Below are 15,592 nucleotides of genomic sequence, written 5' to 3' on the forward strand. Positions count from 1 at the left end.
AACGGTGACTAATGACCCATGCTGTGGAAAGCTAGGTCACTACTTCCACAAGAATTCCCTGGTGTTCAGGGATACAGATAAAGCAAGTTCACATGAGAGGATCGATTTGGACGTATAGCTTTTCTACTCGTCTCCTCCATAAGGACTGCCAACTACTACGTATTCCTCATAAGACAACGCAGCAGCCATCAGAGGGAGTGGATGGTTCAGTGAGTGATCAAGTAGGAGATGCCCGGATGTGGAAGGATTCTGAATGGCAAGCCTGCCCTCTATCTAAAGGGAAAGCTGCCATTGCAAAGAATTTTTCGTCCTGACCATTTATTCAAGAACGTTGAATCAGGAAATGGGGGAAAATGGCAATGCTGGTATTTGAAGACAGATCTTGAGTATAAAAGACTCTTCCCAACAGAATGGATTAAGAGGCGTTAATGCAGGTGTCACCAATGGTTATTTTCTATTTCACATATAAGAAGACTATATACAACTTTAGGGATTATATGTATCCCGGTAATTAAAAGAAAAAAGAAGTGGGGTGCCTGGGTGGCTCAGTCGGTTAAGCGTCCGAGTTTGGCTCAGGTCATGATCTCGTGATTCACGGATTTGAGCCCCCCCGTCAGGCTCCATGCTGACAGCTCAGAGCCTGGAGCCTGCTTCAGATTCTGTGTCTCCTTCTCTCTCTGCCCCTCCCCTACTCATGCTCTGTCAATAAATAAATGTTAAAAAAATTTTTTTAAGAAAAAAGAGGGACATTAATGTGAAATTGAGAATCTTCTTGTTTCTTATTAGTTAAAAGGAAAAAGTTTTCCGCATAGATTACATAAATTCTGCTCCAACACAGTTGGAAAAAAAGATAGAGCAGAAATAAAGTAAAAAAAAAAAAAAAAAAAAAAAAAAAAAAAAAGCCTAAGTCATAAGCAGCTTTGATTTTCTAATTGATAAGTGAGATTCATACATTTCTTAGCTAAATAATTAATGCAGACCTTTCCACATCTATTTTTGTCTGGGAAACACACTTGTTAAAAAGTGAATGCTTCCCTTAAACACTAGAATGTCTTCACATATTCAGATGTGGTATTTCACAAGAAGAGTACCTTAAGAATGTTTTTGCTTAAGGATAATTTGCTTATGTGAAGGTAAAAATATTTGAATTACCAAATATTTTTAATTTTGCCCAACTGCCTAAATTCTTGAGCATAATTACAGCACACTGCCTTAGAGAATTGAAATGCCCTTTAAGGAATGTTTGTTATACTTAGTATAAGTATTTAGTTATTTGTTCAGTAGATGTGGCCTGAAATATTCTATATAGTGTTTAGGAAATGTATCTACTTTAGAAGTAGATGAGTATGTTGTTGTTTTTTTTAATTTAACGTGTGGTGTAGAAGATGTTTTTTACAGAGGAATGTTAACTCATAGAATTTTCTCTTCTCCATAGTTTTACAAGACAGCTAAAGATTGGTGGCTATTTAGTTTCTATTTCTGCTTGCCATTGGCCATCACTGCATTTTTTTATACACTGATGACCTGTGAAATGTTGAGAAAGAAGAGTGGCATGCAGATTGCTTTAAATGACCACTTAAAGCAGGTAAGAAAATAGAAATATGTGCCGACTCACGATTATAATTATGAATAAGAAAATTATTACAATGACAACAAATTAAAATTATTATACACTAGCCCATACTTCCTTTCTCTTGCTTCCAGTATTTTTGAAAATACAAAGAATATTTTTTATATTATCTATCGAGAGATAATTCTGTTCTACGTAATCTAAAAAGATCTAGAAAGATCCATTACCTTTTTAAGGTGAATCTCTAGTCACTTTACTTCTAATTCACATCAACTATTTGACTTAAGGCTTGATGTTCTGAATTTGTACAAATGCCACTGGCTTTTTGTAAACAATATTAAATATTCTGTTTGGGCAGTGGGGACACTGTGATTATCTGAATCCTCTATTTAGTCCCTGACTATGGTTTTATTACAGAGACGGGAAGTGGCCAAAACGGTCTTTTGCCTGGTCCTCGTCTTTGCCCTGTGCTGGCTTCCCCTTCACCTCAGCAGGATTTTGAAGCTCACTCTTTATGATCAGAATGATCCTAATAGATGTGAACTTTTGAGGTAAGAAAAGTAAACTAGACCGATTTTTGTAGGTAAACGCCATTCAGAAGTTTTTTTCCACTGGTCCCTTGCAGAGACAGAGTACCATTTTGCTAGTCTTTAGGGAGCAGTTACGATTCTCACTTTTCCCCCTTCACTCCTGTTGTAGAGGAAGGAATAAAGCAGACTAATAAGAACACTGAGAATCGAGAGGCAGAGCTCTCTCCATTCGATCATAAAATGATCGAAATGTTGAGTGGGTGGCACTATTGAAAATATAAGCTCCGATTCTCCTTGGCACTTTGCAAAGCCTTCTCAGCCAGCCTCAGCACTTCCGAATGAGATTTTATTGTCAAAGAGAGAATTGGGCATGGGAGGGAGGGGCATGATGACAGAGAGAGACAGAGAGAGAGAGATCATTATGAGCAAAGACCAGTGATAAAGTCAAACTATTGTATATGAGTGATGTTTTTCCCCCAAAGCTCAAGAGTTTGCAAGGAATATAGGCTTAAAGCAACAAAGACATGTTTTGGAATGTTTCTTACAGCTTTTTGTTGGTGTTGGACTACATTGGCATCAACATGGCCTCCCTGAATTCCTGCATTAATCCTATAGCTCTGTATTTGGTGAGCAAAAGATTCAAAAACTGCTTTAAGGTGAGAGTATTTCAAAATAAAAAAGCTCTTTTTTAGCCTGGCATCAAATATAACCTTTCCAAATGATTCAGATTTATATCTAAAGAGATTTAGTCAATTATTTTACAGTATTCCCTTGCGTTACATCACAGATAATTTTTTAAAATATGACTTCTGCTCAAAACTCACTCTAGTTGATTTCTGCCTATAAATCCTCATCAACCACTCCCTTCTGCCTCAACCAATCAGTTGTACTTGGAGAAATGCTCAGAAAATTAACAAAAAGGACATGCATTGATGTCTGACAGATGTCATACGATAAGAGCTAAACATGAGTTAAATGCCTTGTTCCCATTTTCAGTAGGTTTTGGACTAAGGCAGCATGGCTTGGATTATAACTAACTTAGTATCTTTTTCATATGGGACATGAGAACAGCAAGTCTAATGGAGACATGTAATTCAGGTTCTACCTCCTCTTTGCCACCTTGCTTGTAGAGCAGAGTTGTGCTACTTGATGTGGAATACGTGTATTATTCTTCGTTTGGCCACTTGCATTGTAACATCCATCCATTCATTCACTCCTTCGACAATCTAATATGAATGACATATTCCCTTCCCTTATATGGGAATGATCCATTTGTCCCTGGTAGCTCATTACTGGAAAGAACTCAGCTTCCTCAAAACATCTAAATCAGTCTTAAGTTCTTTGCCCACTCATAAGCTCATGAATTATAGAGCTAGAAGAGAACGTTCATCAAGATCGACTCCCTCTTTCTAGAGAACAGAAAACAATGGACCTCCCAGTTCCTTATACATACAGATCCTCAGAAAGCAAACAGTATGAACAAAGTTTGGGGATTTAAAAAAAATCCAAGAAAAGAAATTGGATGGATCAAACCGAGACATTAATGTACTTTCTAAGTTCATTGTGTGACGGTATTAAAAAGGCACACGAGCATAACACGTGGCTGACAAAAACATCAATACAACATTAAATTCACTGACATAGAAATCAGGCTACAGAGTAGTACATATAGTACAATTTTATTAAGATAACACACTCATGCACACATGCACATACACGGTCATGTGTTTATATGTATGGTGTGTGGTAATATTTCTACTTGCATAGGAAGAAGTCTTGAGTTATATATTTATCAAATATTAAGAGAATTTCTCAAGTAAGCAAGAGTAAATATCAAGAATGAGTGCTTTTCCCTTTTAATTTTAATGAAAAGGTGAGTTTTAGTGATATACATTTCTTTCCCTGTATTTTCTAGTATAAAAAAATATCATATACTACTTGTGTAATTATATGCTGTTAAAGGGAAAAATAAGAGAGCATGGAAAGGAAGTGGCCAAGAACTCCCGATCGTGCCCAGACAGTCAGAACCCTAGAAAGTAGGAAGAGTCATGACAGTAACTGATGTGAACGGCTAACGAGTTACTTTGCTCGGTACAGTCATGCCTATGCTGCTGGTGCCAGTCATTTGAAGAAAAACAGTCCTTGGAGGAAAAGCAGTCATGCCTGAAGTTCAAAGCTAATGATCACGGATATGACAACTTCCGCTCCAGTAATAAATACAGCTCATCTTAGGAGAAGGAATAGTCACTTAATTTCATTTTCTTTATTGTGGACAGAAGCCACTAAAACAAGGAGGCGTTTGCCAAAACAAAACAACTGTGTGCTTGCACAAAACAATGTAAAAGTGTAAGAGTGATGATTTTCTTAACACTCACAGTGACCCATGACTCTCTGTGAGCTATTTATTGCCTGAGAAAACAAAAGCCTTGAGAATTAAGAAAGCCTCCTCGTGAAAGCACTTAATTTTACACAGCCAGCACTCCAGTGTAGCTCTTAATAACTTCCAGTACATTCCTGCACCGCTTAGGTTTAGGTTGAACTCACTCTGAATTCCTGTTCAAGAGGTTTATGTTTTAAATTCATGTGAATCTGATATAAAGGAAAATTGTGTCACTGTAAAATGGAATCTTTAAGTAAAGTTTAAATGGCTCAATTCAAAATTTAAAAAAATCCTTTAAAAGAACCTTTTCTTAATTCATGGTGTCAAACCACTGGCTGGACTATAAAATGTGAAAGCAAGTTTAGCTGGTGTATCTTTTTTTTTTTTTTTTTTCACATTAGAAACATAATTAAAGGATCAGGAGGTAGCATCAGAGAGACTGAGGTTTTTGAAAATCATTAATCTATCTCCATTCAGATAAGGCCAAATGTCACAAAGGGAAAGAGAGAGAAGGTTTGGAATGCTTTCCCAAAAGACTGAAGTCTCCTACTCATGTATTCTGCGAAGAAAATGCTACCTATGATTTTTTTCCAAGATTATTAAAATATTCTCCTTTCACTACTGTAGTTGAAACACTATTTGTTTATTTTGTCATCTGCAAGTACTTAGCTACAATTATAGGACATGCAGATGATTCAACAAAGGGCCAGCCCCAGCGTTTAGTACCTTTACAATGGAGAGATGCCAGTAACCACCTAAGGGACAGGACGTGAGTTGCCTGGAGCAGGGCCCACAGGGCGCAGGAGAAAGCAGGGTCCTCTCCCACCTGCTGCAGTCAAAATGGTCTCTGGCGTAGGTGTAATATGATAATTAAAACACTGTTTTTTGAAATCACACAAATTAATCAATTTAACAACTACTTGTAAAGCTTATTACTAATTTTTAGATCATTTTTATAAATAACTAATAAAAAACGGTTTTTGATGTGGTGCTTTTTTGTCACATACAGGCAAAAGTGCTTTTGGGGACTGTAAGGACCTCTTTCTTTGTGCATTCTTGCCTAATTCTTTCATCTCCCCAGCAAAGCGCCTTAGGTTAACTTGGGATGATATGTGTGTGAAAATATGTACAAGAGAGAACGGAAGAGAGAGGAAATGAGGTGGGGTGGGAGGAAACCCACAGGGACGGATTCCCATTTTTAGCCTGACGTTCGTCATTGCCCCGTCACATCAATGCAAAAGGTCCTGATTCTGTTCCAGCAAAACACAGTGCAATGTTCTCAGAGTGACTGCAGGAATAAATTGGGCCCAAGAGCTTTAACTCTGTCTTAAAATATAGCAGAGTTTCTACTTTTTTTTTTTTTTCCCCTTTAGTAACCCTGGGCCACGTGCTGGAAATGAGCTAGCAATGTTGTTTTCTGCCAGCATCTAATGTGACAATACAGCAAACCAAAACCCCAAGATGTGGCCAAAAAGAAATGACAATAATTAATTCACATGCCACATGGATTCTATTTACAGATCACTCGCGGTCTTGTTTATTAGTTTCTTCCCAATCACTTTCTCAGACACTTGTCAACACAAAAGACATTTCAAACTTTGGATTTTAAATTAACTTTGGATAACTAATATATTTTTTACTCCCACTTAAGTTTTAGATCATTTTTATTACCATGTACTGAGTTTTGGTTCTTCCTCATTTACATCCCAATACCCTTTCCTTTTCCATATCAGACTGTGGTCTGTAATCATCTTGCCAAATTTTGAAACCGCACGCAAAGAGTATGTACATGGACTATTTATAACGAAATTGCTTTCAGTAGCTTTTCTAAAAATGTTTGATTTGAAAATGTTAACACCTGATAAAAGTTGGTAAGAAGCAAATATGATTTCTGGACATAATTAAAACCAATATGGCCAAAGGAATTCAGGTTGTAGCAAAACATGGGTATGCTGTAGTTAACTCTATAAAATTGTAATATAAACATGTAAAATAGCTATGTATTTTGTCTTCTTGTGGTCACTTAAAGTGGCAACTACTGTAGTTGCTGATTCCTTATTATGTAAACAAAATCAATAAAAAGTTAAATTGTTTTAAAAAAAAGACCAGCTTATTTTTCACTGCGCAGGCAATAATTTATTAAATACCAATTTATTAAGTGTTTAAAGGTTATACAAATGTTATGGGTAGACATTATTTATGTTAGGCATACAATGATCATGGAAGGATAAGAGTTGTTAAATTTCTGGTCTCCAGGCTGCATTATTGTTGTGTTTTATTGTTGTGAATAACCAGATATACACACAAGACATTCAATTTTCCAAGGCTGATGATCTGGTTGATAGTTTGCGATGGCCCCTCCTGTCTTCCTATCCCTGGTTGCCTGCCTTTGGAGCATTTCCCTGGTTGATAATTATTGGACCAAAGGTCAAAGGGGAAAGGTTGAAATGAGCTTTTGGGATCACTCGCTTCATTTCACAAGCTTCTTTTGAGTGTTTGCTATGTGTGAAGTAGGATGAAATTAATAAAATGCAAGTTTCCTATTTGATAGGAGACAGAAATAATAACAAAATTTTAATACAAGGCAAAATGAAATGAGTACTGAGTAACCAGAAACTCACTGCCCTCAAGGCTCGTGTGTTGTGTCTCTTAGCACATGATCCCTTTTTTCTCTCTGACCAAAATAACCAAGAATTAGCATTTACTCTTTTCCCATACAATGATGTTAAACCCAGCCTAGTGTTCCAGACCCTTCTGAGCGATCCCTGACCTTTGCTGGATTTCAGCTGCCTAATCTCAGCTGAGCATTTGAGATATAGGTGTTCAGAGTTCCAGGGGCTATGTGAGAAGTACAGGAAGAGCAAGGGTAAGTGTTACTCTCTTTAAGCCGTCACCAACGAGATCCTACCTTCTCTTGAACAGTCAGCTGTCAAGTTACAATAATAATAATGCATACACAACTTATTATAGAGAGTAGGCAGAATAAATATAATTTAGATTCTTAGAAGAAAATCAAAAGATGGAAATGGCCAGAAATCCAAACAGCGCAGAGGCCTAGCTCTTTATAAGAGCAATGATTCTGAATGACTTGCTTTCGGTCATTAGTCATCCTCAGAAATGACAACATTAAGTAATCAACAGACTGAATAAATATACCCAAATTGGTAAATCCCACTGGACACTTCCAGGATTCAAGGTTCATGTGAGCACAGGGAATAAGTGCATCATGTTAAGAAGGCAGCATGTGTAATGGAAAAATCACCAAAGGGAAGGAGGGAAGGAAGGAAGGAAGGAAGGAAGGAAGGAAGGAAGGAAGGAAGGAAAAATATGTCCTTGGTTGTTTTGACAATGTGACCTCAAACAAGTCAGTGAACATCTCAGAGCCTCCGTTTAATTATCTCAGGTTAATGTTATTAAAATATATATTAATATCCCCAGTCTAATTCTTTTATCAAATCAACAAATTTCTAGTGTACTTACTATATAATTTCAGTGTAACCTCTAACATATAGGCATACACAAATGCAGAAGACATAATCCCTGCCTTTTAGAAATTTACAGTCTAATAAGGGAGACAAGCAAACAAGGCAGCTAACAAGTTATAGGTACTGGTATACAGATACATGCATGGTAAGAATCGGGAAGTTTAGGGAAACTCACCGGAAGAGTCAGTTACTTGACCTTAAAGGAAGTTTGTCAAACAAAGTGTCCATGGCACAGCTGGCTAAATGTCAAGTGGGAGAACCAAAAGGGGTAAAGCAACATGGCCAGTTCAGGGAAAGGGCCTGAGTCCTAGCAGGCTGAGGGAGAGCCATGAGAGGTAGGGCTGGAGAGATAGGCAAGCCGGGGCGGGGAGCGGCCGTGTTCTACGCAGTGGGGCTTGCCCTCCCCCGTGACCAGTGTTTCTCAAATGTCTGAGGACTGCACACCACAGGCTCATCTGGGATGTCTTGTTTACAACACAGATTCCTGGTCTCCAACTTGGATTCCTCCAATCAGAACCTGTGAGGTGAGGCCCAGAAGTATTTAATTTAACAAAGACTTCAAATAGCTCTTATGGACCTAAACTTGGGGAAGTCCTAGAGTGTAGATATTTGCAAAGCCCTGAGTATTTTAAACAAGGAATAACAAAATGAGTTCGGTGTTTGTAAGACTACTTTGGAAGCAGTGTGGAGCAGGATCAGAGGACTACAAGGCAGAAAGCAGTGAGACTGGATAAACAGCTCCTGCAACTGACAGGTCAAAAAGCTGAGGTTCTGAGACAGGAAATGTGTGGGGATGGTAGAAACAGGTCTGGTCTGTTGAAAAGATAGTCATCCAGACACACTGACCAGGTTGATGTGGAAATAAAGCTCAATTTAGAGTTTTCTGGCTGGAATGATCATGAACTTAGATCAGAGATCAGCACACTATGGCTCAGGGTCAAATCCAGCCTGCTGGCCTGTATTTGTAAGTAAAGTTTTATTGGAACACAGTCACACCCATTTGTTTACATATGGACTATAGTTGCCTTTCACGACAACAGCACAGTTGGGTAGTTGTAGCAGAAACCCTACAGCCCACAAAGGCTAAAATATTTACTCTCTGGGCTTTATAGAAAAAATGTGCTGATCCTTGACTTAGATAAATAATAAGGGAAAAGAGAGACAGCAATTGAACTGCAGAGAAGGAAAGAGTTCTGAGGATAGAAAGAATTCTGTTTGGGATATAATGAGCTTCAGGTACCATGGAGCATCCGTGGAGAAACTTACGTCTATCTGGGTTAAAGACAAAAGTGTGCTTCGAGTGGTTTAGAGATGCCAATTAAAGGGGATGAATGAAATGCCCAAGGAGAATCAGAAAAAGTAGGGGGGAAAAAAAAGGAAAGAAGAGATGGAGAAATAAAACAACAGGGGTCACCAAGGCAAGAGGAGTGGGCAGAGAAATTCAGGAGGCTGCAGGGAGCAAGAGCAACCCGTCCCACGGAAGTCAGGGGAGCCCAAGCAAAAACATGGATGGGATGTGAATAAGAGGAATGGGAGAATGAGAAGCTACCTTTGAAGCTGGTAATTCGAGACGCGTCAGAAACTTCATCCAGAGCAGCTACTGCACGTATGTGTGATGGTGTGATGATGATGTATCTCTATTTCCTCAACTCCTATTCACTCAGTAATGTCTACTATATATACAGTATATATAGATATATCTGTATATATATCTCATGTATCATGTTACCTTAACAATAGCGAAGGGTAAAGCTTTTGGTTAAAAATAGTGTATTAAACATATATGCTTTTCTCGTCATCCTTCCAAACACTCCATTAAAATGACAAAAAAAAATTAAAAAATGGTATAAACCCACGAGGACAGAGATGAAAGGCAGACACAAGATGACTAGAAATGTTACTAACATTGTGTAAGATAAACACCAGATGGTACAGGACAACTTACTCAGATTTCAGTTCTCTTTGCTAAATGTCTGCCAGGGAGGCAGGGTACCATGTTCCACATCTCAGAAGTGACTCAGGAATTGGAGGTGGCAGGTACCTTTGGAGGCCAGGGTCTGAAGTGAGGCCAAAAATAAAAGAATTGATTCAAACTCTAAAAGATTAGACTCTAGCATCCATCTCTAGCCTGTACAATGGGTGGTTGTTCCCTAACCAGCTAAAAGACAGGTGGCTTATTCTCTAGAGTGTTGTGCCAGATTATCCATGGACTTGGTCACAATGAGGACAGGCTGAAGGTGGAAATGAGGTCTCTTACTGGAATCAAAGGATTAAGGAAACATCTGCCTCATGGGCAGTCAGAATTTACCCCTCATCCCACGCTCGGCAACCAAAATAGCAACTAGCAGCCTTAGACATCCCAGGCAAAATATTGAAGATTCTGTTCCAGGGAAAAAAATCAGTTCAAGAAGAAGATACCCATGGGTATCAATACAGGGGTGAGGAGGGTTCTCATCACAATGAGTTGTATGCCTGCTTCATTCTGCCCACGTAAGTAGAATTTCCCATTTGCCGCACTTTTCAACGTGAATTAGCAGACTAAGGCCAGTAGACCCTTTAAGAAAACGTCTAACGTTAAAGACAGAACCTGAAGCAAACGAGCAAACAAACAGGGGAACTTAGGAAACAGAAAAGGCACAGGGGGAACAAGTAAAATTCAAGAAAATTAAAATAAATTTTCCAAGAGCAACAAGAAACAAGAAGCAAAAACAGAATGCTATGTGAACAAAAGAAGCAGTCAAAGATTGAGAAAGCACCTTGGTTAACTGAAAATATGTTCACAGAAATAAAATATAATAACAGAATTTTGAAGGTGACATTGAGGAAAAGTAGAATGTAAAGCTACTCCACCAAAGGATGCTTAAGCAAACTAAGGGAGGAAATTAAGAAAACCAGGAAACAGGTGAATCCAGAACAGGAAAGACTCAAACACGATTTGCAAGATGATGGCAGGGACAGGTGGCTTATGTTCAACCAGTCTACAAGGTGGTCAGTCTGGGTCAGAGCAGAAGAGCAAAGAAAGAATAGTTCCAAGGAAAAAAACAGAACAGAGACTGACTGCTATCTTACCATATTTATAGGACTTTGTCGTTCCAGGAAAGCATAAGGATAAATGAATGACGGTTCCATGGAAAGTCAAACAAAAAGTAACTAAGCAATTATTAATACCCCCCCACACACATAAAAAGTTTTTCTCTTGTAGGAAAAAAAAAAATATATATATATATATATATATATATATATATATATATATATAAAATCATAGATACATGACTTGGATTTAAACAAATTTTCTTTGCCAGAATAAACATGGAAGTTTGTTTTAACCAGATTTGTTATACAAATAAACTGGAAGAAAAGGGAGAAGGAAAGTGATGCAAGGAAAGGAAATCTTAGTTTTCTATGGTAAAAATTTAATCTCCACTTCGGAAAACAATTGGGAACCATTTGGGAAAGCTGGAGATATGCTAGCCTAGGACTAAAATTTATGACCAATAAATAGATACCAGAATGTTCATAGAAGTATTGTTTGTTTCCATAAAAAATAGAAAAACTCAAACTCCGTCAGTAATCATTTAAAGAGCCAAATTTGGGGATTGATCCACACAATGGCATGCTCTACAACAGGCTTCTCATCCTCAGCACTATTGACATTTTGGGTCAGAAAGTTCTTTATTATTTTTAATATTTCTTTAAGTATACATATCTTACACCCTTTTCTGTATATGTGTTATATTTCACAATTTAAAAAGTATAGAGAGGGGTGCCTGGGTGGTTTAGTAGGTTGAGTGTCTGACTTTGGCTCAGGTCATGATCTCGCGGGTTGTGAGTTCGAGCCTGGCGTCAGGCTCTGTGCTGACAGCTCAGAGCCTGGAGCCTGCTTCAGGTTCTGTGTCTCCTTCTCTTTCTGCCCCTCCCCCACTTGCATGCACGTGTGTGCACTCTCTCTCTCTCTCAAAAATAAATATTAAAAAAATTAAAAAATAAAAAGTAAAGAGAAACAGGAAGTCTATAGACAGCATCCAATTTAGAAATAAAGAAACAGCAGTAAGCATATATTCTTTAGAAACATGAAGGGAAAACTATTAAAACATGAAAAATAAGAAAAGTCTATGAAAAACTGAGAAAAAAATGTCATTATTTTAGGGGTGTGGCATTCATGAGACCAAAGGATTTGAGGTAGGGGCAGGAAGCATCTATTATTCATTATAAGCATTATTACAGGAAACTAGGTACATATACTAGTTTAATAAATATAAAAATTAATTTTAAAAAATGGAGTAGCAGTACAGCGAAGCATGTGGACACATCTTGAATCATAAGCTCTGTAGCCATTCTGGTTAGATTTTTTTATGCTTCTTAATCACAGTGATATTTATTAATGCTGAGTATCTGGGTTCTTTGGAGTTGACAGAAGTATAAACAGGTTACTTTACTAAACAGGCAATTTGGAAGCATTTTGTCGTGTTGACTAATCCATTAAGCACATAAATCCCAAAGCAGATTTTAAAACTACAATATGTTCAATATAATAAACAGGCAAATTCAAATGCCTTCCTAAATTTATTCTTGCAAGTTTAAACTCTTTAGCAAACCAAAGGACATGGGGGAAAAGAAAACTGAAGGGTAGTTGAAACTGAATTTCATCTCAATACATTATAGGTGGTACTACAAAAATGATTTTTCCAAGAGGTTGAAACATAGTATAACCAAGAATCCATGGATAAGCGTAATCCTGGCTCACTTTCAGACCAGGAAAGCTTTAATTTAATTGTTTAAATTGATACTGTAGTCAATTTGGAAATTCATTGTCTTAGTACATATTTAAAAGATTGTGGAGAAAACAAAGTAATAAATCTTAAATAAGCGCAGCTGTTCATTTATTTTTGTCCGTAGACCAAAAATCAATCCCATGACATGGAGTTTGGTAAGAACTCTGATAGGAAAACACAGAGGAGCCCAGAATCAATGGCACTTAAGGATGGCTTCCAAGAGTGAGAGACATTTAAGCTGAAGTCTGAGAGTGAGTAGAAGCTAGCCAAAAGAGGACAAGAACAGGGAAAGTTCTTCCAGGAGAGAGGACACCATGTACATAGCACAGAGATTAAAGAGGATATGACCACCGAAGGGGTGTGTATGTGTGTGTGTGTGTGTGTGTGTGTGTATGTGTGTGTATGTGTGTGTCACCGGAGGCAAGGAGAAAATGATAGGTGAGTTAAAAAAAAAAAAAGCCACCTCAGAAAGGGATTTATATACTGAAGAGTTCAGACTTGACTTGGGTAGCAATTGGGAGACACTAATGGCTTTTAATCCAGGAGGTGCATTTAGAAAGATCGCCATGGATGCACTATGGACAATGGAGGGGAAGCAGAAGTGAAGTCCCAGAAACCAGTTAAAAGGTCATAGGTGATTAAGGTAAGAGATATTGTGCCCTAGATTAGGGTGATTATTCTGGAAAGATGTAGCTGGACTATAGAGATATAAAGAAGGTAAATAAGCTGGACCTAGTGATGAATGAAAGGGAAAAGAGAGTCAGTGCTTTTTTTTTTTTTCAGTTTATTCATTTATTTTGAGAGAAAGAGAGAGAATGCATGCAAGCAGGGGAAGGGCAGAGAGGGAGAGCAAGAATCCCAAGCAGTCTCTGCGTTGATGCAGGGGCCAAACCCATGAACCATGAGATCAGGACCTGAGCCGAAGTCAAGAGTTGGTCGCTTAACCAACAGAGCCACCCAGCCACCCCCATCCTAGGTTTTGAGCATGGGTGATGCCATTCACAAGGAAAACTCAGCCTGTAATTATTTTATTATTTTTCTTTCTCCAGATTTGTATTTAAATTCCAGTTAGTTAACATATGGTGCAATATTTTTTCAGGTGTAAAATTTAATGATTCTTTACTTGCATCTAATACCCAGTGCTCATCACAAGTGTCTCCTTAATGCCCATCACCATGTAGCCCATCCCCTCCCCCCCCCCCCGCCCACCTCCCCTCCAAACTTAACTGTAGAGCACCAACAGGATTAATGGAGGGCAGCCTGTAATTATTTTAAAGGATGTGCATGTGTGTGTGCCAGAAGTGAAAACAGAAGTATTTACGTGAATTGAACTTGACACTTCTTACGCTTAAGGGACTTGTAAAGCATTCAACTTTTTTTTTATCAACACACGAGAGTCTGGAGAGAGTTTACATTAATAATGGAGGCAAATTGCTAGTGAGGGAGAGGTTGGAGATACATAAGAAGGGAGATATTTGAGAGAAGAAAAATCTGAGAAAGTGTGAAGAGATGGAATTGGAGTCATAGGAGAGATGGGGTTTAGACAGGAGGGGAAAGAGACAGACTGAGGAGGAGGAAGGGAGGAGGAGGAGGAAAGAGACAACTCTTGATTAATTTTCATTCCTGTCTGTTTTCTCATCTTGTTGCCTCTGAAAAGTTGTTACTAAGATACATATAATCATATATTTACAAAATATATTTTGGAGTGCTGCAAATGCATTCTATTTAATTTGCTGGTTATGCAGAATAGTCTCCTTATATATAATAAACCATGTTAGGGACAACAAGGAATTTGTTGAGATTATTATAAGAATTACCTATAGAATTAATTGCTTTCTATAAATATTGGGTGGCAGCTTGAACTTAAACTGTAAATTCCTTGGAAGTTGGTGATTATGCCTTTGCATCTTTTCTAACCTTACCACCTCGTAATCACTTAAATGCAGATGTAAATTTTTGTGGGAGATGACTTGGGTAAGGCAGGCAAACTCTACAATTAGTGACTGATGGCAAATTTTAAATTCTAGGTCACATAACATAATTAATATTGGTAGTTTGACTTTCCATTAAGCATTCCAGATACGTCAGGAGCTGAGTAGCTTTAAAATGCTTTTAAAAAAAGAGAGTTTACATTTCTTTTAAGGAGGAAATTGATTTTGACTGTCATAAAATTATTCCATGTATCAAGAACATATCGGGACTGAAGAGAGTAGGACAGAAGGTTATCTTCCATGACCTTCCTTCCCATTTAATTCTTCAACTTAATGCAAATAGTCTTCTAGACTTACCACTCCACTGAAACACCTGTGCCAAGATCACCCAAAACTCAGTGTTGTCAAACTCAATAGTTCTTACTCTGTGCTTGAGACCGCTAACGAGCACTCAGCACGACTGACCAGCTTCCGCTCCTTTAAACTCTCTCCCCATGACTCCTGTGCCCCATGTCCTGGTTTTCATTCTGCTTCATTGACCAGCCTGTTTTAGGGTCCTGTGGCTCCTGACCCAGCCTCTATTGTGCTCTATGGAGCCTTGGTCTTTTCCCTCCCTCCTTCTCTTCGTACCTGATGAAATCCAATCCCACAGCACTGAGGCAGCTGCTGACTTCCACATTTATATCATTAACCCAGCCCCCACCCCGGGCCATGCTCCACTTTGCTCTTTTTTTATTTGCCATCTTAACCTTTTCTTAAGTTTATTTATTTATTTTGAAAGAGACAGAGAGAGTGCAAGTGGAAGAGGGGCAGAGAGAGAGAGAGAGAGAGAGAGAGAGAGAGAATTCTAAGCAGGCTCCACAGTGTCAGCACAGAGCCCAATGCAGGGCTCAAACTCACACTGTTGAGATCATGACCTGAGCC

General features: G+C 38.3%; 1 protein-coding gene across 1 annotated transcript in view; it reads left to right on the plus strand.

Moving 5' to 3' along the window:
- The window catches only part of EDNRB (endothelin receptor type B), a 24,583-nt gene extending 18,009 nt beyond the window's left edge, over positions 1-6,574 (plus strand). Inside the window, exons 5-8 of the mRNA XM_040487278.1 lie at positions 1,436-1,585; positions 1,988-2,121; positions 2,648-2,756; positions 4,198-6,574. Of these exons, the coding sequence (XP_040343212.1) occupies positions 1,436-1,585; positions 1,988-2,121; positions 2,648-2,756; positions 4,198-4,332 (528 nt within the window). The 3' untranslated portion in view covers positions 4,333-6,574. The remainder of the gene's footprint in view (positions 1-1,435; positions 1,586-1,987; positions 2,122-2,647; positions 2,757-4,197) is intronic.
- The last annotated feature ends 9,018 nt before the right edge of the window (positions 6,575-15,592 follow it).

This window comes from Herpailurus yagouaroundi, unplaced genomic scaffold (assembly GCF_014898765.1).
Source record: "Herpailurus yagouaroundi ecotype Mexico unplaced genomic scaffold, PumYag 164, whole genome shotgun sequence".
NCBI lineage: Eukaryota > Metazoa > Chordata > Mammalia > Carnivora > Felidae > Herpailurus > Herpailurus yagouaroundi.